This window comes from Falco cherrug, chromosome 8, assembly GCF_023634085.1.
Source record: "Falco cherrug isolate bFalChe1 chromosome 8, bFalChe1.pri, whole genome shotgun sequence".
Taxonomy (NCBI): domain Eukaryota; kingdom Metazoa; phylum Chordata; class Aves; order Falconiformes; family Falconidae; genus Falco; species Falco cherrug.
Window position 1 is genome coordinate 30,501,657 of NC_073704.1, and position 24,373 is coordinate 30,526,029.

General features: G+C 47.6%; 1 protein-coding gene across 3 annotated transcripts in view; it reads right to left on the reverse strand.

Moving 5' to 3' along the window:
- LOC102048806 (kalirin-like) overlaps nucleotides 1-24,097 on the reverse strand; it is a 46,700-nt gene extending 22,603 nt beyond the window's left edge. For all 3 annotated transcript variants that reach the window (XM_055719339.1, XM_055719338.1, XM_055719337.1), the window contains exon 1: nucleotides 23,884-24,097. In XM_055719339.1, coding sequence (XP_055575314.1) covers nucleotides 23,884-23,930 — 47 coding nt within the window. In that variant the 5' untranslated portion in view covers nucleotides 23,931-24,097. The remainder of the gene's footprint in view (nucleotides 1-23,883) is intronic.
- Nucleotides 24,098-24,373: the final 276 nt, after the last annotated feature.

Consider the following 24,373-nt stretch of genomic DNA (forward strand, 5'->3'; position numbering starts at 1 on the left):
AATACTCCTGGCTCAACTAGCAATACGTGACCAACAGGGAACACGGAAACACTGCTTTTCCCATGTCCTCTTATATTGCTTCCACCAGACCCAGGAAGACAACAGAAAACCAGTCCTATATAGTTGGACATACCAGGGTTGCTGAAAGGATTCCCAATTCCTTGTTGTAAAATTGCCCCGAGAGTCTCAGTTCAGTCCTTAAAATGCATAGGGCAGAGGAATGAAATCACACATGGAAGATGTATTTTGCAGCACAGCCATAAACCTCAAACTTTGAGCGCACTAGTGGCTTACTGCACCGGTCCTTCCAACAAGGCAGTATGAATGCTGACTCTCATCTCACTAGTGAGAAAGAAAAAATCCCCCAACATAACTCCATCGATCTCAGTTCATTAACTTTGCACTGGAACCTAGTCCAGCACACCCCAAAGCTGATGGAAGGTGAGCTAGCAGAGTCCTTCCAAGCCAGCAACACACACCTCATCAGAGAGCTCAGAGAGAGGCCTGGGGGAGGAAGGAGGTGTTCAGGAAGGTGAAAGAGATGGATGACCTCATCCCACAGCTTGTTTGGTCACATCCCAAAGCTATCAGGCACTTTGGCATATTGCTGGCGGAGGCAGGTTCAGCAGGAGGCAGTACTGTCAGCAGTCCTGGCTGGGGCGTGGATGGCCCTGGGCAGTCACACTTCCATTCCTCTTGTGTGGAGGTACTTAACAATGCTTCTACAGAAAACCTGGGAGTAGTGTGCCCATCAGCTGTCACAGCTGAGGGATGTGTCCTCAGAAGGCCCAGTGCTGCATATTGCCTGCTACCAGGCAGTGACAGCCCGACACAGAACTGGTGCAGCTGGCCAGGCTCTGCCTCTGTCTCAACCCCAGGAACCATCACAAGCTTTTCCCTACCTACCTAGAAGAATTTCTTTTCTTTTTTTTGTAGCTTTTCAACTTCTCAATCCTCAACTCCTTTTATGGGCCTCTCTAAACAAGCCCTCCCTTTCAGATGCTGATGCTTTTCAGCTGATTAGACCACAGCCAGACCATAAGCTGGGTGTAAATCAGTACAGCTTGTCAACGCTAATTTACACCCGTTGAGAATTTCCCTTCCTCCACCATTTAGCAGAATTATATGATACATCTTTTATCTCTCCTCGCAGTTTAGCCTACCTGACCGTTCCCCTTCCCTGGCCCCCGAGCCTCCTGCTTTGCTCTGATCTCCCTGTAGGTTTGCAGGGTAAGTTGCTTATTTGCAATGTAAAATGTCTCTTAGCGCCACAGCCCCATGCAAACAAACCCATGAGAGGCACATTTATCCTTACTTGTGCAGCAAATCCAGCCCCATCTTTCCCCGGCAGCAGTTCCCTACAGCAGACACCGCACAAAACTTGCTAAGGGAAGAAATACATCCCTTATTGCCACTATGCAGTGCAGGACCTCTCTGGGGAGACAAAGGGGAGGGAGAATGAGAGAACTGATGCCTCGGAGACCCTGAGCTCTTCTTGCCTTTCTCCTTGAAGCTGATGGCAATGGCTCGCCACCCAGCTCAGCGCTATGTAGACTTTGTCAATAGGCAGGATACCATTAATGAGTTCTTGTTGCTATGGTGATATTGATGGATAGTCCCTGGGGTTGGTGGGAATCCAGGGAAAGCTAGCATAAAAAAAAAAAAAAAGGTGCCAAAAATCCCCCAGGAAAACACGAGTTTGCCTACAAATGGGCAGTTGTGTCACATCCTAGGTGATTTCAGTGGCACTCATCCTCCCTCTTACAATAACATCGTGCTCTTTAGAGCCAGTGCAAGCACTCCTGTTCGCGGCAGGGCTCTGGCTCATAGGCGCACTGCTGCAAGTGGATTTCATTACCAGGCGTTATTTTTGCAGCTTCACTCCGACCACTCATTTCACATACAGCGTAAAAATCTTGGCTCCAGTGAAATCACTTGGATCTGCGCCAGTGGGCACAGAGCCAGGATTTTCCCCAGCTCTCAGGATGCCTTATCACAAGTGACAATTTCATTCAGCTGCCATGATAGCCACTGGGAACCCCCTGCCTTTCCAGAGCTGTTTCAAGCGTGGAAAAACTGCTGTTGCACAGGTCTTTTTGCTCTATTTCCCTGAGGCTCAGTGCTGTGCACTCTCCAAAGATGGTGTCATAATCTTTTACCCTTCATCCTAGCTGAGCAATGACCACTAGCAATGAGAGGCTGCACTCCAGTCACAAATGGGCCCTCTCACCTTGCACAAGTGTTCTAGGGATTTGGGGCACAGGAACTGCCTTCTTAAAACACCAGTTCTCTCTTTGGCCTTGCCTCCTCTGGGAAAAACAATCCTAATTCAGGTTGGTGGCATATTAATGAAGAAGTGATAAATCCCAGTGGAGCTCCCTCTTCCTCTGCGCATGCTATTTATCTAAGCTCACCAAGGGGTGTACAAACTGCAAGATGCCTTGTTTTAGGAGGGGACTTCAGTACCATTAGTAAATTTCAGTACGCTTTTTGTCCTAGCAAAGACTTGTATTTTCTGCTGTGTTTTATGTCTAGGAGTTGCCCCCTACACACACAAACTCAGTAAAGAACTTTTCACTCCGAACAGTGGTACCGCTCCAGGCCTGTACTGTTCCATCACATGATGGGCATCCTTACTCCAGAAAGTTGTTTTTGGTTTGGAACTGTTATTACAGAAGAAGTATACTCACAGGGGAGTAGTATCTATAGCAGGATCATTACGCAGACAGTTTTGCCAGTAAATGTCCCAGTACAGACCAGATCCAATTGATGCGTCACCTCTTCCATCTACTTGTGTGTTCAGATCCTTTGCCTGCATGTGAACTCAGGAACTGGAGACAAAATTACCCTGCCCCTCTCTTTGCATATTTTGATAGATGTAATTTTAATGGACTATGGAGTCTGAAAGCATTTTTACATCAGGAACAGATCCCAAGAGCAAAATTCAGTTAGTTTCTCCGACATAACATGTAGCTGTTCATCAGATTTATTGGGCAAGGTTCCCAGGCACATGGAGGCCAGACCAGCACTGACAGAGACTCTCTCTTGTATAGCAACCCTTTGATCAGACTGTCAGCATCATTTATTTGCTTGTGTTTCATATTCTTGAATGCTCCACTAAGTTATTCTTCCCAGCTGACTCAGAGGCAAAGGCTGCTCTTTAAAGTTGGATTTGCACCTCTTCCATTCCTCTCCATTTAAATTACCTATGGAAATGATTTAGAGTTTGGGGGGGTTTGGGGTTGTTTTTTCCCCTAGCTCCTTTTGACTGTCTGTCATTAGAAGCTTTAGGAAGGCCAATGGCTGGAGAAGACTCTAGTTGGTGTCTTCCCTGTAGGAATGTTGTGGGCTTGCAATTAGCATGCCTAATTGCTCTGCTTGACCTGCTGCTGGTCAGGGTGGAGAGCACAGAACCAACTGCAGCGTCCTGCCTGTCCCCCCAGCTAGGAGTGAGGGGATGTGGGGGCTGTGACTGCTATGGGTGGAAGAATGGAGATATCACCACAAACAGGTGGGGCCAGACAGGGGCAGGAACAAGTTTATTGCACTGGGAGACAGAGGCAGCTATAGGAACATAAAAGCTTCTTGAAATAGGATCTCTGCCTGTGGGGAACTGTTGTTCTACTGCCTATGCAACTATTATTTTTCTGCTAACCACTCTGTGACTGCAGCAACATGGCAGGTGGTGAACTGCCCAGAGCAGCTCAGGCCTGAGAAGAAGCAGCCAGTTTGGACTGGGCTGGAGCTCTGGTTCCTCCACCTGGGAGACACCAGGGTAAATAAATACCTGTAGGTACAAATCCCAGCATGCTGGAAAGAGTACACATTCCAGACAGCAACTTTCCAAGTGTGATCTGCCCTAAACACCTGGTCACCAAAGGTTTCTCAGAGTAGATCCCTTATATCAAGATATTTAACTTAAAATGATTATCAGATGCATTCGAGATAGGAGAATCTCTCTGGGCTGTCTTTGATCCCAGCTGGGAATTAACTCCCAGGTGACCCCACAGGAATGGGATTTGGAGAGATCAGACTGGAGGCAATATAGATTCACAGGATTTCTTACCACACACAAACCTGGCCTCACCTGCCCCCACATACATCAATGTCATACGTGGTTTACTGGCAATGTTTTTAAAGTCACCATTAAGAAATAAATTCCAAGAAAAATATCAATGCATATGCTCTTGGAATGCTTCTACAGACAACTATCTATTTTCATTTATGAGTATTTTGTTTTGGTTCTCCACCAGTTCATACTCTATGTTGAAAGGTGATGGAGGAGGAGGAGGCAGGATATGCCCCTTTGTTTAGAGCCAGCTTTAAGAAAACTGTTTTGTTTGCTTATTTCAAATGCACTGGATACTTTGTGCAAGTACGCTGCATCTTCTTGCGGTGCAGGTTAGCCATTGCACAGGTAAGATTGTGAAGCAAAAATAAATGCAGCAGCTTTGCAGCTCTTTCTAAGTGAGTGAGGGAGGAGGACAGTAAACCAGATCCCTTCTCCTTGTGCTGTGCATCTCAGATACTAGCTACATCACATAGTGTCCATGACATTTAGTATAAAGAAGACTCACCCTGGATCTAGAGTCACAAGATAGCCCATGCCCTTTCCTACGCCAACTTGCTTCAGGGACTGAAGCTGCCTGCTCCCAGCCAGCTCCGGGGTCTGTATTTCCCTTGCAATCAGAGTTGGGTATCATTACTTTCATGCCATTTTGCAAAACATTCCAAGTGTCTCACAAAGGCTGCTACATCCTTCTTAACTTTTTTTTTTTTTTTTTTTTTGTAACTGGGAAAACATAAGATACAGATCACAGTAGGTAGATATGAGTCCTTGCATGCACATTTTACCAAGGCAGTGCTAAGAGCTGAACCAAGAGCACCACAGCTGAGCTGTAGGCAAACAACCAGCTTCCTGCCTGTAACTTCTAGTAACTGCACAGCACTGAAAGTCTGCAGCCTTTGTGGTTGTCTCAAAGTATCCACGCCTACCCAAAGCTGAACTCTTAGCAAAGAGAAACAAAATCACTCTATAGATATAACTTGGTAACGCCAATCAAAAGAGAGGAGATACTGTTGATGGAGACACCCAATCACTCACGGGTAACGTACAAATCCTTTGTAAACACCTTTTTTAAGGAGTCCTCTCAGAAGTTACAGTGGGGATGCTGCAGCCAATGTGACTGTAAGAGTCTCATGCAACACAGCACCTCAGAAAAGGATTTAACCTCAGCTTCATAAACACTGCCCATCAACAATTCCTGCACGTAGCTACACCACCTCAGAAAGTTTAATTACCACTTAAGAAATGGAAGACAAAACGAGCTACATGACCTTTCCCACCCCAGATCCTGTAGGTCAGCATTATTTAAGACAACTGGGAGCCTGAAAAGCTAAACATTAGTGTTGGCAGATGAACAGATAGATGGATGGATCACTGCCAACATAATCCATCTTCCCACTTGCCTCCATAGGACTGGGTGACATTCAAAACTAACTACTGCCCTATGCAAAGAGAAATGCACGCAATGCAATGAGCAGGCTTTAAAATGGCCTCATCAGCTGGCAGGACCAGCAGCAAAATGCTTTACGGCTGCTACTTAACAATGCAGGCAAGGCTGTAAACAAGAGGTATCAGGCTACGACAGAAGTGGTGAGTGTAGTGACCACAGTGGATTTGCTGTAAGCCAACCCCTGAGCAAGTTGTAAAAATCCATCAGGATGCTGTCATTTTTCCTTTGTGTATAAATACTCTAAATCTAATGAACCTTTTAATCACAGCAGATAAAATTATGGTATTATCATCAAAGGGGATGCTCTGTCTACAGTTCCATGAAAAATCTCCATCTCTGCTCTAGTTGGATTTTCTTTTTTTTTGCTTGGGGCTCTATAAGTAAATTCCTCAAACACTGGAAAAAAAAAAGAAAAGAGTGAAGTCCACTTCATAGGAGATTTCTTAACACGGCCATTTATTGTGCAGACATCAGCTTACCTGATGCCAAACGGAACTCACTCCAGAGCTTTCAGATCCAGCTCAAATACCTGCTGCCCGAGCACAGAGGACACTCCTGCTCCCTGAGAGGGGCAGGCACAACAGCAGCTGTGACACACTGCATCCCTATGAATCACGTCACCCTCCCCCACAGGGAGCACACTGAAGCCTGCAGACTCCCACACATCCCAGGAGGTTCCCGTGCTCAGTAAGGATTCAAAAGTAAAATAATTTCCTTCATCTCCTACCTGTAGCAGACTGTTCTGTCAGCTACGAGACTACAACGTGACTTTTCTATATTGACACAGATAGCTCTAACGTGTACCTTCGTGCCTATAGTACCCCAAAGGACAGAGATCTTTCTCTCAGACAGGTCTGCAATATCACCCAGATCAGACTGCATGTCGTGGGGCTTTTTTACAACGGCTGAAGCCTTTAGGATTTCCTACATCTGCTAGCAAACATCAGCACTGTTGACAAAGTCAGCCAGTGCAGCCAAGTGCAGCAACAATCCCAGTCAAGATCTGAACCTGGGGCTCCAGGTGAATGATGCTTCCTGACTAACCCACTGCAGCATCTGGCTTCACTGAACTTGCCTGCATAATCTATGCCAAAAAAGCACTCATTTCCATTTACTATTGCCCATATGCCACCTCTAAATATACTTACATATTAGCATTTATGCAACATGCAGTACAAAATCCATATGGCCCCTTTCAGCAAGCAGCAACAGCAAGAAGGGTGAGTTGCAAAGCGAGTCTGGAGATGGAGCTTGCAAAGATTTCTTTCTAAGCAGCATCTAAAATTCACTGCAGATGGACAGTGACAGAAGAGTTGTTACAACCCGCTCCAGATGGGCCGCATTTTCCTTTCTGCATGAAGCTAAAATGGATTTCTTTTATACGAAGCATCTACCAGTGATCCCTCTGGAACAGAAGCTGGGGAGCCGAGCAGATCCAGACCTAGGCTGAGGAGTATCAGAGCCCATAGCACAACAGCCTCTAACTACCTTGACCAGCATCATCCGGGACATCCACCCTGGCTCCTGCCACCCCACTGGTCTAGGAGCTGTATTTAAGCCCTTGCCTGAGCCAGGCTGTATATATATTGCTTCTAGCCTGGGTGACATCAGAGCTGTGTTGGTACTATGGTTTTCTCTAGGGCTTGTTGGCTGAATCAAGATATAGTCATAAAGCCCACTCTGCTCTTCTCATTTGGATGCAGTGGGACTGTACACCTTATCCAAGGCTGCTGTCTCAGCCTGCCCTGCTGCCTGGCTTCCAGCTCACCTTCCTTTCCTGGGATCTCCATCCTTACTTGCTCCCTGACAAGGAGTTTTCTGAGCCCTTGTGTTTGCTAAGTATTGCTTCCCCAGGTTAAACAGAAGAAAGAAATGTTTATGTAGAACAAGAGCATAGAAATCAAAGAGTTTTTAGATGTCCCATGTGGTAACCACTGCCAGGAGACCTTCCAGGATGTAGGAGCCAAGCAACACAAGCCTGTCAGTAGTGGACTTCTGAATGGCAAACCATCCAAATGGGTGCTTTTGAATGTGTATATATAATACATAATAATTTGCTTTGACAGATAAAGGGCAAAAATGTGTTTGCTGTCACTGCCTAAATCACAGAAAAAATGTGGCAACAAATTAATTACTTCTGGATAATGTTTACCTTACCCATCAAGACTGCAAGACCATTAAACTTTCACATTCACTGTAAGAGAAAAAGGCTACATGCCTATAAAAGACTGCAGTCACAGCAGTAAGTCAGGGGCTTCATGCTGCTTACTCCCAATCTTACAGATGATGGGTTCTTAACTCCGAAAATTGTTGTATCCCTTGTGGGCATGTTGTGTTAGAGTCAATCTTAACAGATAGGAAGGCATTCATCGCAGAATTAAAAACATAACTGGTTGCTTAGTTACCAATGATCACTACACAGTTACATTTGCTGTGTGCAAACAGAGCCCAGTGCAAACCAATTATCCATCATTATGATCTAAAAATGTCAATTTCAGAGAGCTGAAAACAACTGTGAACCAGGTAATAAAGTAAATTTGAGTAGAGAAATACAAATGATAATTGGGAGCGCTTTTTTTTCCCCCCTAAATGTTCTAATAGCCACAATCCTGTGGCTGAGGACAGCAAATACATTGGTTTAGAAAAAAAGAGGATTCTTGTTTATTGGAAAAATGAAAGCAAGCACGTTATGTGTATAAACACTGGAAAAATGGAAAGTAGTAAATAAAAATGACAAGCTAAGAATTGTAAAAAACTGATAAAGGAAAAAAAACACAGCCAGAATCAAAGAGCTTCAGGATTAATGATGGCATGAAGGAGCTAAAATACATTGGGTCCTAAAACCAGCATAGTATCATTCAAAAAAATGAAGTGGAACTACAGTCAGTAGTAGTGCCATGAATGTAGAGCAAGTAGAAAGCTACTTCTGTCAGCTGCTCAGGAATAACTGTCTTGGGAGCTCTGCAACACTAATCTGAGATGATTCATTTTTTTTGTTTGTTTCTTTCAATACCAAAACATGAAATAAGTGGCCTAAGATTTAGGTCAGTTTGGAAAATACATTTCACAAGAGCAGCACATCCCTGTTGGCTGGGAACAGAAACTAAACGAAAGCAGACTACAGAAAGGTAAGTGATTTCATAGTGAAGATATTTAACCTCTAGAATAATTTTCTGGGGGCTGTGACGATTAGTGGGAATGGCTCAGGCATGGGAAACGGCCCTGTATCTGTGTGAGGCAGACTCGAAGAGCCAGAAGGTGCAGCGGTTGCAGTGATCTGCAAATGTCCCACCCAATTCTTGAAACATAGATATACGGATACTGCTATTTAATACACTGTGAGAAGCCACACTCATTTCTCCCAATTAGGAGCTATTATTTCATGCTTCATCCCCAAAGATCAAATCATTAAACCTCCCATAACTGTGACCTTCCTTTAGCAAGGTCTGCTTTTCATCTATCAACCAAACTGAGCCTCGGTGCCAGATCTATGGATAAGCTGCTGTACTTGGACACCTTACCAGAAGCACATTCATCAGAGTACACACCACATAGATGCTGGCAGGTTAGATACTCAGGGGCTAAACCACACACTGAATTTATCACAACGGTTGTAAACAATTAACAGTCATCAGTGCTGGTGTCCAGCCTCTCTTCTCCTCAGCAGTTCATCTTCCCTCTCCTAAAATACATATACAACAAAAGGAGTTACAGAGATATCTGCCTTCCTCACGTGTGTAAAGTGCTGCTATGCTACATCTGATCATGTCCTCATGACAATTCAAGCTCTCTGAAGGCAAGAAGAGTCAGAGCTAGATGCAACTGCAGTAGGAATGGGTTTGGGCTGAATGCTCTGCTTCTCTCCAGTAGAAACTGCACGTCCGGTGTATAGAAAGGACAAGACCCTCTACATAACCTGGGCTGCAGAAATCCCCTGCTCTCACGTAACATTCAGTTTACAGAGGAGGAGGAAAGGAGGAAATAGGTCAATCTGACTTCTTCATGCAATGCAGCACAATATGGTAAAAATAAATTCTATAGGGAACGTACACCATCTTTTTGCCTTTGACTCCACGATGAGATTGGTTCTTATTTGGCCAGGACAGCAGAAGCAAAGAACAGACTGGGCAATTTTGAGCTTGATAAAAAAAGGAGACAAACATGTTCCTTCCTATTCAAGACGTGTACAGAAAGTGCTAATAGTGCTTCAGTGACAGAAAGTATTTTCTGCTGTTGAGTTTCAGCAGAAGCTGAGGGAAGGATAGGTTACAACAGTCACCAGATAAACTTCTTCACCGTGCAATAGCTCCCACAGCAAACACAAAGTTGATGAGCAGCCTGGACAGGATGTATGCAATTTACCAAAAGATGGTGCTTGCATGTGTATTAAGTTGTGCATGGTAATATATGCATGTGTTACATATAGGACTGATCCACGTAGATGCTTACATTAAATGGGATTGGTTCATAAACACCACAACCTGCCTGCTCTGGAGAAATATTACAGACCTAAGAACAATTTCATGAGAGTGAGTCTGTATGAAAGATGGGAAGTGCCTCTCTCAGCTGCTGTGGTGTCCAAGACATCTGTCTGAAGGGTTACACTCTGCCCTGGAGGTCAGCATGTAGCAGCTGAGTCCATTTCTGTACATGCAAAGCCATCTTTGCTGTGTAAAGACAGGGCTTGTGACCTCCTGAAGGATGATGGGAGAGTTCTGTTACCTCTTCTGCCCACCGTAGATCTACTCCAAATTAGCACTGTCTGCTACTAATCTCTTGTTAACTATCAAGGCCCTCAGGTATGTAAACCTGGACCAAATGAAAAAGGCCCCAGGAAATAATGGGCTTACCTCATCATATCCCAGCTGGCAGCACTGCCAAGAACAGGGTGGAAAACTTGATTTATTAAAATTAATGAAGGAACTGGCTAGTCTTGAATAATTCATTACATATCAGCTGCTGCTGAGGTAATAGGAGCTCAGCAAGATCCTCTTTAGCGCTGCAAAGTGTCTAAAATCTTTAAATAAAATGAAGTCAAAGATTGGCTAGTTAAGATTGAAGGGCTTTCTCCGTGTGAAGAGACCCCAACTCCTATCACTGAGGTCATACTGCTGCCATCTGTGAAAACTGCCAAGGTCTCTCAAACGGAAGCCAGCCAGCTAACATCACTGATTTTTGCCAGGGCACAAAGCATTCTGCCTAAGCCATCAACTTATGTAGAATAGAATGGCTCCGTTTTTCACAACTCTTACTGAAGTCAAGTTTAGATTTTGATATTTACCATAAGCTAGGGATGTCTGAGGGTGCTGGCTTGCTCTTCTGATCATAACGTAGGAAAATAAATCAGCTGGACATGCAAAGAGGTAGGCACTACCATCTGAGTATGCATATCTTAAGGTGCAATCTCTGCTGCTGCTCAGGGCTTTCATCAGCACCAGCAGAATCAAATTACCCACAGCCTGGGCAGTGTCAGGGCTGCATTTTGGAAGCATGTCAGAAGCCCTGGAACAGAATCCTGCTAACTTAATCTGGTGCCACTTGATGAAACAAGGGCTCATTTTTCAACTCTGCTGAAGTCAATGGTAAAACCTTTGACGAATGTGTAAAAGCAGCAGCAAAATCAGGCACTGCAGTTAGATGGCTGATACTCCTCTTCCTCTATGTCCTCCTGCAGAGGTCAGAGGAATTGTAGTTAATATAGAAAGAGGAAAAACTGATACGTGCAGCTCTGGTTTGCACGGCCTTCCTTTGTCCCCCACCGGGCACCTAGGAATTCGTGATGCGCTGATGGTACAGCAGCTCTGGATCATATTAAGGCAGCTGGACAAGACAGCCTTTGACTCAAGATCCTGATAAATAGGGAGTGATCCCGATGCCTTGTTGATTGCCTCAAACCAGATTTTTTTTCCAGATACCATTCCCGCTTCAGCCAGAGCAGACGATTTTGGCCAGGCCTCTGTGTCTGCAGTATTTTAATAGAAGTACTCCAATACGAGCAATTGGCGTCACGAGACATTTGACCTAGCCCCAGGAGACTGACAGTTTCCTTCCTCTTCAAAAATACTGTTTCATCGATCACTTGTATTTTAAAAATTAAAGCCAACTCCTCTTGCCTTGAAATGGAGGCAGTGCTTTCTCCTTTTTGCTGCCTGTTTATAGCCTCTCTGTGGGAGGTCACAGGACATTGATTTACAGTTCTGAGCTTTCTGCGGACATAGGTTAAGATAATTTGAAGAAGCCACAAACTGACACTGTGACTTCTCACCCTGAAGTGTGTGGATGAAGCAAATATTGTAACTCTCACACAGTTGCGGAGTGGGAGATGCTGTGAACAGGTTGTAACCTGGGAACATGGGAGACCAACATCCAGCCCCTGATCTCCTGGGGTCCTCCCAGACAAGACACTCCAATTCACGTGCTTCAGCTCTAATATCTACAAAAGGTGATAATAAAACTACCTTCCAGCATCTGCAAAAACTAGACTTTTCCTCTCCTTGCAGTCTTTGAGCACCAAGGGAAGTTGGGTAAAGTTTTCTACAACTCAAGTGTGATTATTTGGAACTAACTGAACTCTGGGACCTGTGTTCAAGTGTAACAGCTCCCAGCCATTGTCTGAGCACAAGCTGGCAGGGCTCTGGCTACCTCAAAGGACATGGGTGCCGCCTTCTCTCAAGCTGTAAGAAAATGCAGGTATGTGGGCAAGGACAGGACTGTGGTATCAAAGGACCTGTCCATGAAGCGTACGTGCCTCTCTGTACATGCTACCAGGGTAACTGTCTGTGTGGTTGTGGCTTTGCAGCTGCTTTTGGCCTTTCACCATTGTTTTCTTCTCCTTTTCCTTCTTTCTTTCTCCCTCTTTTTTTTTTTTTTTTTTTTTCTTTCCCTCTCTCCTTAAACAGTCATCTTTTATCTTCTGCAAAGGGCACCTGACTAGCAATGATGTACAACTGGGAGCTGGTTAAGGAGGCACGGTGGCCCTCTGACTTGCCAGACAACAGCAGTTGCTATGTGGCTTCCTTTGCTTTGTTCCTTCAGGAGACCAGTTGGTATTTACAGCATTTTCTCTAAGCAAGGCATCATCCCTGAGATATGCTCACGTGAGAGTGCTTCAGGGAATTCCAGCTGAGAGGTTAAAGGATTTTATCGTTAAAAAACCAGAACACCACACTACACAAAAAGCCAACCACAAAACCTCAGAGAAATCCTGGAGGAGATGGCTGTTTCCTTCCAAGTGATTCTGTGATGGAGGGACTGTAAGAGAGTCAGGAAGCAAGAATTTTACCCATTCAAATACAATCCCATTTTTTTCAGGAAGATATTAAAAATCCATTTCAATGCAAACCATTTTGGGGAAGGGTAGATAGAGGCTGGAGCCTGTCCAAATATTCACCTGGCTTCCACTTTCCCAGCCTGAACAGTGAAAAAAAGTTAAGAGAAGGGCACAAAGCAACCTAATTGTTATTCCAGGCAGAAAGGAAGGCAAATGGTGTAAATCAAGAGTAGCGCAACTTAGATGCTTCTGTTACATTTGTTTGTTGGGGGTTTTTTTAACCTAAAAGATAAAATGCATGTAACTGAATTGGCTAGGACTTTGGGGACACTGGTGTGGCTGGGATCATAAAACAGTCTATAAGTTGCTTGAAGAGACACATTTGTGTCCCCAGGGTACAGCAGTGTACAGAAGGGTCCTTCTCCCGATTCTCCCATTTCTGCCCTCAGTGGTGCTGTGCTGAAGGCACACTCTGCTGCTGACGGGTGAGCCCAGCTAAGTGTTAAACATGGCTTAGCCTAAGCAGGGGGAAGAAAAAAAAAAAAAAAAGTAGTTAAATGCTTTTTTATTTTCTCTAAGGATATGGTGGAACCAAGCCAAAAGTGTGTATTTGTACTGCTTTGCCTAAGGCGGCATAAGCACCTTCTCTGGTGAATCACCAGGTCCCCAAAGCTTTTGCTCCTTCTAAATGAATGCCAAGCATCATGAGGAAACGCTGCCAGGTACAAGGACACTGTGACACTGCTGGGCTAATGCATGACGGGTGTCCATGACTGAGGGTCTGCAGGATTCTGCTCCAAGCTCTCTAGGATGATGACATTTCGGATCTAATCCCCAGTATCTGACTTCTCACTGTGCTCCAATTTACCTCAGTTTTTCTGCCTAGTGCTATTCTCAAATCTTCCAAAAAGCACTTTCCCAGTCTGTTATCGAGTAGCTTTCAGGAAGCTGGAGACAGCAGCTCCTCACTGTTCAGGGGTCAGCACAAGTGGGATCTTGGCAGGCAGGCACACAGGATAGCTTTGGAGGTGAAGGAAGACAGAGATGGACAGAAGACTGCTTCCACCATGACGCTATGGACAAGTCACACACTGCAAAGTCTGGAAACAAACCCGTGAGATGGAGATAAGGGGAGCAGGGGCAAACCCACTCAGATAAATCTGAGGCTTCCAGCAGCCATGTTAACATGCAGTAGATGACAACCAGGCTCAGCTGTTTTGATGTTAATTGCTTGGCTGCTTTAATTGGATAGAGGTTTCTAAGTCCTGATGTCAGCTGTGTGACAAGACAAACTGATACCTACCTCTTATCTCCCTTATCTTGGCTTGCCCAGTGCTGCGTGGTCAGTACATATGATCCTATACATTAGAATTGTCCACAGAGCTGATGGGTGTTTTTTTCAAGAGGAACAAGAAACATTTCCCATCTGAAGTGACTGTTGGACTCTGATTTGAGGCAAAGCTACTCTGGCCTGAGTTCAGTTTCTGCTCCAGGGGATGCCTCCAAGGCACTGATAACCATCATCAGCACAGATAATAATCACTGAGCTGCAGGGCCACTCATCCATAGTGCAATGACTGCACATGGATACCTGATGGCTTCTGATGATGTGCCACTTGCATCACTTGTGCAATGCAGCCAGTGTCCCTCCGGACTTGGGGAGGGATGCAATGGTCTCACACTGCAACAGCACATGGAGCTAGAGTACCGTTACCACAAAGCGGTGTTTTAAGCTGGGAGGTTATGAGCGTGGCTGAGGAAAAAGTAGCTTTCTAAGATGGGTCCCAGCACACCAGGCTTCCTGCTGCAGTATGTGCCACGGGGCTGGCATGCAGCGAGATGCAGGGCTGCCAAGTCCAGCTTCTGCCTTCCTCCTCCCTTTCTCCTTTGGCTCTTTGCTGTGCAAGATGATGTAGATACGAACACCATGGGCGACAGAAAACACCCCCACAGCTGCCAAGCACCGCACTGCCCCCGAACTAACTGGATTAGGAGGAGCACCAAGTTTGCAGCCAGACCCAGCAAGCCCCCAGCAGCCTGGGTTGCTCTGGTAGGGCTCTGTACTGAGAGAACTCGTGCTCTGTCCCTCATCCCCATTACCGCTTTGGTGACATGAAAGCAAAGAAAAAAAAGACATTAAATGTTCTGTATCAAGGAGTGCTGGGTCTTCCTCTAAAGAAAGTGGGGGAGGATCCCCCAGTAGGCTGTAGTCTCCCAGCACACGCTTTGCCATCAGGTTCCCTCACTGGGAGGGAGCCCTGAGGCTAAGAGTCTCCCTGCTGCTTCATGACCCCATGGGCAACTGGGACAGTGGTACAGTACATGTGCCCATGGGCCAAGCTTGGCACGTGGGTACTGGGGCAAGAAGCCAGCCACCACCTCGCGAAAGGCTTCTTGGACAGGCATGTGCTTGGAGTAGTGCTGGTGGAAGACACCTCTGCCTGCAGCTCTCCTCTGTCCTTTCTGGACAATTCCCCTCAGTGAGTGCCACCTCTGTGTGCCGAACCTAGAAGCAGGTTCATCTCCATCAGATGACTACAAACCTGTCCTCACAGTCAGTACATTGAACAGAAAGGAAGCTGGCAGACCTGAACCACTGCGTATAAAGAAGCGGTACCATAGGCTCAAGTTTATCCTCAGACGGATGCAGACAATCTGATCAGAAGCAAGCAAAGTTACCTGATTTTGGCTACTGCCAGTGTGAGGAGGACACTGCATGAGGTACAGAGCTACCAAGGGAAGCTACAGTGAAATCAGCCACCTCTTCGAGCCATTTACCACATCATGAGGCAGGATGAATCAATAATATGTATCGAGCTGGGAAAGTTAATCTGCATCCAGAGCATCATAACAAATTAAAAGGAAATAAAATCAGTACAATTCCACTGGCTCTCATTACTATCACAGTGGAGAGTAATTAAAATCCGTGGGCCAAATTTAATGCTGGAAGAACTCTCAACTCTCTAAAGCCAAAGGCACTGTACAAGGGCATTGTTTTTTCCAGATGTCATGTTTCAAACAGCAGCAGGAATGGTAAAATGGGCAGAGACAATAGGGCAGGGTAAGAGGGGAAGCTACATATGAGTCAGTCATTCTGCTTCTTGCTCTTCCTCACCTGGAGTCATGCTGCACTCCTGCTGCTTTGGTGCTTGATGGGCAGAATCTCAAAAGCTCCAGGCATTTGTACGTGGGGCTCCTACTCCGATTACAAGGCCTCCCCAAGTCAATACGCAACTGCCATCCATCAGCAGCATTCATCAACTTGAAGCAGCATCCACCACCCACAGCTCGGTACCCTGCCCCACACCCTGTGAGGCCCCATGTGGCTCTGTCTCAGCTCAGTCCCACAGCTGATTCCCATTGAGTGGAAGTGTGATGCACAGGACACACACCCCTCGTCACCGCACGCTGCACTGCGTCCAACTAAGCAGCACTGCAGCACGAGGTGGGAGCGCAGCCACCACACAGGCACCCAGTGAAGCAGCTGATGGTGCCGCTGGCTGCTGACAGCCAGCAGGACTGGGGATGTGAATGCAAAGTTTGTTTCACAGGGCTCAGGGATTGGAAACAGCTGTTAAAGGAGGGAGGCACTCAACAGAATAAATCTATTTAGGGAAGTCCTGTAGCCCATGTCTACCAAGAGATTAGATCTCTGCATTCTTGTCCAGCTTTCAACTTTACGAACCTTTTATCTCCTGTTAACACCCCCTGTGCATGGCTTCCACCTATGGAAGCTGTGCTGGCATCAGCAGGATTATGCAGCTACTAAATAGCTTGTGAACTCCAGTCTGCACATATACATTTCTGCTGAGGACTTTTACACATGGACACATCTACTATGCAGTAATTACAATAATCTACAGACATAATCCAAAGTGGACTGTTAATGCTGTTCTACAGATTGATGTACTACAGTCCTGCAGGTGGAAGCATGGACGGAGAGTTTTATCTCTAGACATACCATGATCTCGTTCACTGTCTGGAAAGTGGACACCTCACTTGACCTAGCTTTGCCTCAGTATGCCTTTCAAAAGTTCTGTCACTCTACTGACACATGCCCACCTCTGTAACCAACATTCAGATCCACCAAAGAAAAGCACAAAAGCCTCACTCTTAAAAAGCGTTCAGCACCTACATTCATAGCCATATCCTCACAGAACGTGCTACATCATTTCACCAAAAATAAGTGCTCGCGTCTTTCAAAACAATCCAGCAGGAACTGCAGAGAACCTCTGGAAATCTGCCCCTTAAATAAGTATCTATCTAGGACCCAACCTCCCTCATTTCTCTTATTTACATCTGAAAGTAACAGACCATCTGTCCTGGTCCAGAAACCCAGGACTTCTCTGCTAGAACACCTTTTTAGCCCGCCCACTGAAAATGAGCAGCATGAGCTTCTGCTGCGTCATGCCAGCAGGTGCATTCACCTTGGCTGCTGTGGGAGGGAAAGGCTGTGTCTTGTTCTGGGAGGAAAGCAGAAGGCATGACCAGCTAAGGGGAAGTGTTTCTTTCACAGATCCTAAGAAGGGAAAGTATGTCCAAATTTTTCTCTTTACAATGGGGTAGGAACATAATTTTTAATGATGTACTACATAGAATAAATATATCGTGTGTCTTTCCTATTACAACAACTTTGAATTGATTTGTATAACGTGTAGACATTCTCAAAGGAATTACCCTTTAAGGTAGCATTAGCTTGAGGAATAACTGGAGTTTTGCCCTGAATATGACTTTACTCAAAAAGAACTGTCTTTACACGAGATGACATATGGGTAAAAGGATGGCTCTTACGCAGTGAGGAAATGAAGTTGCTGACTCTCACCCCTCTGGTCAGGCCTTCTTCCTACGGAGGTCAAAAGCCATCCTGTACAAAAAAATCCAAGCTATGCACTAACGCATACTGCATTGTTGTAAGCACGGAGAGGATGGCTGATGCGGCTGTGGGCTATCATAGTAAGTGCAAGTGGCTTGTGAGCTGGGCTAGCTCTGTTTTATGGATTTACTTCATGCTAGTGCTGTGATGAAGAAAAGCCCAAGGAGTGTGCCGAGCGCCAGCATAAAAAATGTTGCAGAGTTATTGCTCTAATGTTTGCGTACTACCAAAAGTAACGCAGCACTATGCAGATAAGCAATGACTGTGTCCCTTGGGGTCGTGGCTATATGGCAACCAGGTAGGACTGAACCTGGAATCAAGGACAGAACATCCTCCCTGAAAGGCAATGACTGGCCGTGAAAGCACTTTTGTATTAGCAGACCTGGTTCTCAGAGCCAGGAAAGGGATGTCAGCTCTTTGCATAGCTGCTAGAAGGTGTCGCAAGACTCAAGTGGCAGATCAAACAAGCAAGCTATGCACCTTAATCTTAAAAGGCTGATCAGTTCAGGAGCTGCTTATCCATAAGGAAGGCTTCCATGGCCGCCTCCTTTCTCGTTCAGAAACAGATTTTCTTCTTTTCTCCTGTGACTTTGGCTGATGGTTGCTCTCAATGACACTGAGCTTTTAGAGAAGCTGAACTACTGCCTTGTGATGTCACCACACTGCAGGTACGGTTTCTGCAAGCATAAAGCACCAACTTCCAAAACCATATCCAGCTCTTAAAACTAGGAAGAGGACTGCCACGTTGGGGCTCATAGACAGGTTATCATGTGTTGCAGAAACCTGAACCCTGATTGTCCGCAGAGAACAGAGCTGTTGCAACAGCTGTGGTAGAAAATGGGGCACATCAGCGCAAAGCAGTTCAGCACCGCAAACCAAGACTCCTGAGGCAGTGCTCTCAGATCTTCCTGTAATTGAGAGGTCTCAGTTCAGTTCAGGCCTGAGGTTTTTCCAGCTTAAACTATCACAGCACGGATAGCAGTGTATCAGTCCTGTATGAGAAGCAGTTACCTCCCTGGCTCTTAAAAGGCACTTTCTTGAAAGGGGTCTTTCAAGAGGGACCTCCTCTTGAAAGGGGTTGCTTCCATCTGCTCCTAGAAGCAGGCTGGAAGGAACAGGCACATCACCATGAGTGACAGGAGTACTTCAGCTGACTGATACCCCCAGGCACTGATGTCCTGTTAGCCCAGAGGGCTCAGCTTCAATCCAATACCAACCACAGCTGGTGCTATTTCTGCTCCAGTCAAACTGTGAACCACTGCTTTGCCTCTAGACCTTTCTGCAGGATGGGCTGATTGAGCAAGGTGCCCGAGATACAAAGATGAGCAAGGACTTGATTAGAGGGAATGGCAGGCAAGTTGTCCTTGAGACAAGCTATGAGGCTAGCAGGTAAATCTGTCACAGCAGTTCTGACTGGCTGTGACACTAGAAACTTAACGTTTATCACTTCTGTGCCACATCTGAATGGAGCTGTCTCTTCTCAGCATCTCAGGGTCTTCAGTTCCGTTCTTCCTGGGGGACGAACCTCACCTGAAACGTTCAGCTTGTGTATTCTGAGTCTTGTAAATCGCTTGCTTGTGGTCAAAGCTGCTGTCATCTTCCAGTCGCTAACCGGCTTCCTAAACATGCCTGCAGAAACAGTCAGGTTGCTGTGTTGCAAACAAATGAGCTTTGACAGAACATCGCCAGCACTTCTCCCAGACGTGGGGGAAGCCACAAGATGGGCTGCACAGTGTCTGACTGGAGCAGCTCTAGCGCTGCATCCATAGCTAGTGCAGTGTCTGGTTGCTTCTGCAAGCACCGACAAAGAACCAAGCCTGTAAACTCCCACTAGCATCTGCTGAAGCTTCATATCCCAGTGGAAAAATGGGATTTTTTTCTTACACGTATCTCTAAGCATTTCAGCAGCAGAGAAGGCAAGGGCGTAGACACTCCCTAGCTAAAAACACAAAGCCATGTTTTTTTCTTTATAAGAAAAAATTTGCTGCTGAACCTTGACTTCCTTTCTAGGACAGGAGACAGAGAAGGATTTCAAAAACTTCAATTCCTTTCGTTCCTTCCTGGAAAGAAGCCTTCAGGACAGGTACTGTTTAATTCCTGGCCAGGTTATTTCTAGAAGGTGAGGGGACTCTCAAATCCAGGTTCCAAAACATCTGCCGAGTTGTTGTTTCAGGCTCTGAGTTGTTACATGGCAAAATGAGTATCAGCAGACAGTGGAGATTTTTTTTTCTTTTTCCCCTTGTGCTTCACCTTGAAGCAGCTGTTAGCAAAGCCACAAAACTCCTCTGCCCCTCAGTGTATTTAACACAGCCTTGGCAAAGGGACTGCAGTTTGTCATCTCATGAATATGGGAATTGCCTAATTCTCCAGCTATTCTCATTACCTCAGCCTGAGGGTCCCAGCTTTCCATAACTAATTCCTGAAATCACTGACTTTCACTGTCCTTGCTGTCCTTGAGCAGCAGATCCCTGCTCCTCCTATGACTGATGCTGGTGTCTGCTGTGGTGACCCAGGTTTTCCCAGGACGCTCCCTGAGCGGGGATGACACTGTGGACAAGGCTACTGACCCCACCACTCCTGTCGCAGTTCCCAGAGCTACTCACCCTTTGTTGCTGTAACTTACCAGGGTGTTTTGAAACAAACGCTGCATGGCACTCTGCAGTGGCTCAGGGCTTGCTGAACAGCCCTGAAGCCTGGGCAGCGGGCTGGCAGCACTAACAGAGTCCTTCCCTGGCAGCAGAGGAGATCCCTCACCCTGTTCCTACAAGCTGTGGAGCTCCCTGACTCCTTTGGCATTCTACCTCATCTGCGACTACCACAAAGTCTAGGGATTTGCAGTGCCTCCCACCCGCTGGTTCATTTTCCCCTCACTGTCACATGTGTTCTCAGTCTACCTTCCCTCCCCGTGCCTGTGCCCCTGTTTTCTGCTCCTCCATTATTTTTCCTAATATCACTGATCCTGCCAGCCCTGTCCATCCCCCAAGACTCAGAGCTCAAGCTGTTCCTGTGCTGGAAGTTGATAATGGCTGCCAGGAACCAGCTGTTAGGGCTGCTGCAAACTGCAAAGCAGCTGGAAGCTGAGGTTGAGCTAATTATGAAGCAGGGTCTGCAAAACTTGTGGCAATTCTGGCCAGAAGTGCCTAGTTTATTCCCAGAGACAAACGGACACATCCTTTGAATGTCAGCAGGTGACTCGTGAGCAGGAAAGTCACCAAGCTGTAGACAGCTTTTACAATCCTGACTACAGAATGCCGCATGTGATGCCTCCTCATCTCACAAACACCCACGACTGCTGCTGCCAAGCTGCTCTGGACAAGGAGAACACGCTCACATGCTGCAGTGGCAGCTGAGGATGCTTAAAGCTGGTTTGTTTCAAGGGCCAGATTCCTGCAGAGTACAGGCAGGTAAGAGATCTTCTCACAGCCCAAGAAGTAGCTACAGTAGCTCAGGCTACTGAGTCAAGATCATGGATACAGGATTTATTGCCCTAGAGTTTGCCAAAAGGGTAACTGCATCAATGGTAAATAAAATCTGGATTATGTCTTCTGGTAGCTCATTTCTTTTTTATGGTTCAAAACTGGCCTCTATAGAAGCCACAGAATGCATCACCTTGGAAGTCCATGGTTTTATAATCAGAATCTTTCTTTCAATTAGTCATATTATAGGGCTGTAAATACAATAATTCCATCAATACTATGGAACAGTCACACCGCATTTGTATAAATATAAACGAGTGCTAATGTGCCATAGAGCTAATCTGATATGACAGTAACTGGCTCATGCCCAGCCATGGAGGCCCTGGAGCTACGCTTGCTCTCTCCCCTCGAAAAGAACTGTCCTCTGAAACACTGGAAAGGAAACAAACTGCGATAATGCATCTTGCCTGCCAGCAATGAACAATGCTTCCTGCAACTGCAGCACTGAGGTGTTTGGGGTTGGGGGGTGTTTGTTTTGGGCAGGAATGTACTTATAATGGAGCCTGATCTACAAATATAAATATTAAGAAATCAGTGTTTCCAGAACACCTTGTAAGACTAGATCAGATTCAGCACGTACCCAATGGGTATTAAGCCCAGAAAAGCCATAAAAGCATTCAGTCTGCTCCTTTTTCTTCTCTCTGTGACTACTGGGGGCTGTACATCATTACCTAGTCTGCAGTAGGCTTTTCTCACACAAACAAAGCTTAAGAAGCTTAAAACTTTGTAAAGGCTTTGGGGCTACCGGTTACCCTATGCGGTGCTCTACAGAGAGGGCAGCAAGCCTAAAATCTGAGGCTGCATCTGGGGTTCTCTGGTTAAAGGCCTTAAAGGAGATCAACATAAGCAATGCCTAAGGACGGGAACCAGATCTCAAACACAGCCCTGTCTGGGCCACAGAAGCAAGGGGAAAGACTCAAAAGCAGGCTAGGATCAGGAGTCTTCTGGGTTACAGTCACAACAGGAACCACTTGCTTTGCTTTTGGAAACATACCCTTCAAAGACGGTTTCAGTGAGGAGAGACCTTCTCTCTTTTGTGAGGGAGGCTGTCAAAGAAGTCACCGCAGGTATCTAGGCTTTCTGCATTTGGCTCATCAGCTCTGGGCATGCTTTGCTGTCTGGCTGTACAATGCCTTGCCTAATGTACCCTCACCCATGATGGAACTCTTAGGTTCTACCCCAATACAAACAAAAGAACGATCAGAGACTTGGTTTAATCAGAAACCATTCTTCTCAATAGTGTGGCACTAAAGGCACATAATTGTTGGCAATATGCAAGAGCAGTATCTCAAAATCCCAAAGCATGCATGGCCTGTCAATGCCCAAAACAGTTCCTGGAGCAGCCAGTGGAACTGAGAGAGAATTTTGTTAGAGGAGGTGGGGGAAGAGCACCCTAAACAGAGGATTTAGGATCTGTGAGATGATGGCTTGGTTCTGGACTTGAGTTACACCTTTCTAGGTCTCCGATCTGCTCCTCCATCTGTAAAATGGGATCAATAAAAAGCTCCCTGACTTGCAGCCAGGCTCCCAGTCTTAATTGATGTCCGTGAAGCATTTTGAGAGCCATGAATGAAAGAAACCATCACCAAGCCCTCAGGCCTTACTACAATACCAACAAAAAATGCAGAGTTTTGTTTATAATGCTTTTCAGTGCCACAATGACTGAGAAACGAGAGAAAGCAAAAGTGCAGATGCACCCAGCGCTGCCTTGCTGCAGTGTAAATAAAAATGGTAGGAGCGGGTTTTATACATATCCCTCCAGGGAATTCTGTCGTAGCTACTATTTTCAATAATGCAGTGAAACTTCTACGCCTATGGATTCAGACAGATGCCCTTGCTAATAGCTCAGGTATCAAAACCTATTATGAATTTGGGAAAAAGCATCCTGGAGTTGAAAACGTTATGAATCACATGGAAACAAATAAGAAATGCCTCATTTGCACCCCGTAGATGTAAAGAGCTAGGTGCTGCTCAGCCAGCCCTTACAGCAATTAAACTCGGGCTAATGCCGTACCAGCGCACAACATCCCACCCCGCACAGGACAAAAGCCCCGTGGCACCTGAAAGGCTCTAACCTGGCGGTTTGCGAAGTTGCCTCTGCGGCTGCTGTTCTAGGACCCGGAGAGGGAAAGCCGGGGGGGCTGACCCGAAACCCTGCGCAGCGGGGGCAGCCCCCGCAGCCCGGCAGAACGGTTTGCGGGGAGCAGAGCGGGCTGCGCCGGCGGGAGCCACCGCGGAGCGCTGCGGGCAGGGAGCGGGCGAGTGCAGGGCGGGGGTCCCGCGGGTCCCGCAGCGACGAGCAGGTGCCAGCCGGGGAAGGTGCGCAAGGGTGCGGGAAGCGTGCGCGTCCCCCCCGCTCCCGCAGCGCTCCCGCAACGCTCCCGCAGCGCTCCCGGGCTGGGCGCGGAGCTGCTGCGCCCCAAGGTCCCGCCCGGGCCCGCAGGGGGACCCGGGGAACGAGACCCACGAACGGAGAAATACCGGAACGGCTGCGCCCGGCGGCGCCCCGCCTGCCGCCCGAGAGGGGCAGAGCCGGGCAGAGGCGGGGAGGCCACCGCCGGCTCCGCAGCCCTCCCCGGCGCGCAGCCATTTGCCTTTGTTGCAGCCCCGCGCCCGCAAGGTGCGGCGTGGGCCGGGGCCGGGGCGCGCTGCCCCGCGAGGAGCGCGGCCCCGGCAGCACGGCGGAGGGCAGGCGCCCTGCGGGAGCGGCTGCCGAGAGGGACCCGCCCGCCGCCCGCGCCCACCTACCTGCAGAGCCCGCCCGGGACGCGTCGCCTCCCGCCTTTGTTGTGCATGCCCCGGCAGGGCAGCGCCGCGCCGAGCCCAGCCGCCGGCCCGCCGCCGCCGCCGCCCGTCCGCCCCCTCCGCGCACCGCCGAGCCGCAGCCAGGCCCCGGCTTAGCCCGTCGCCACGGCAACGGCGGGCGCGCGGCGGCGCGTGCGGCGCGGGTGGGGTAACGGCCGCCGCGAACGGCCGCGGGGCCCCGCCCGCCGCGCGCCCGCCCGAGGGGGGGGGGAGGGGAAGGGGGGCGGCTGGGGGCCCGGCCGGGTGTCCCCGCGGGGCCTGAGGCGGGCGCCGGCAGCGGGCGGCCCCCCGGCCGCGGGGCGCTCGGCTTTGGCGGGCTGGAAGGGCGGAGGGCGGCAGCACGGCCGGTCCCTCGCCAAGGCCAGCGGGACCCCGGCCTGACCCGCCGCGGCCGGGACGGAGCGCGGGAGGCGGCTCGGCTCGGCTCGGCTCG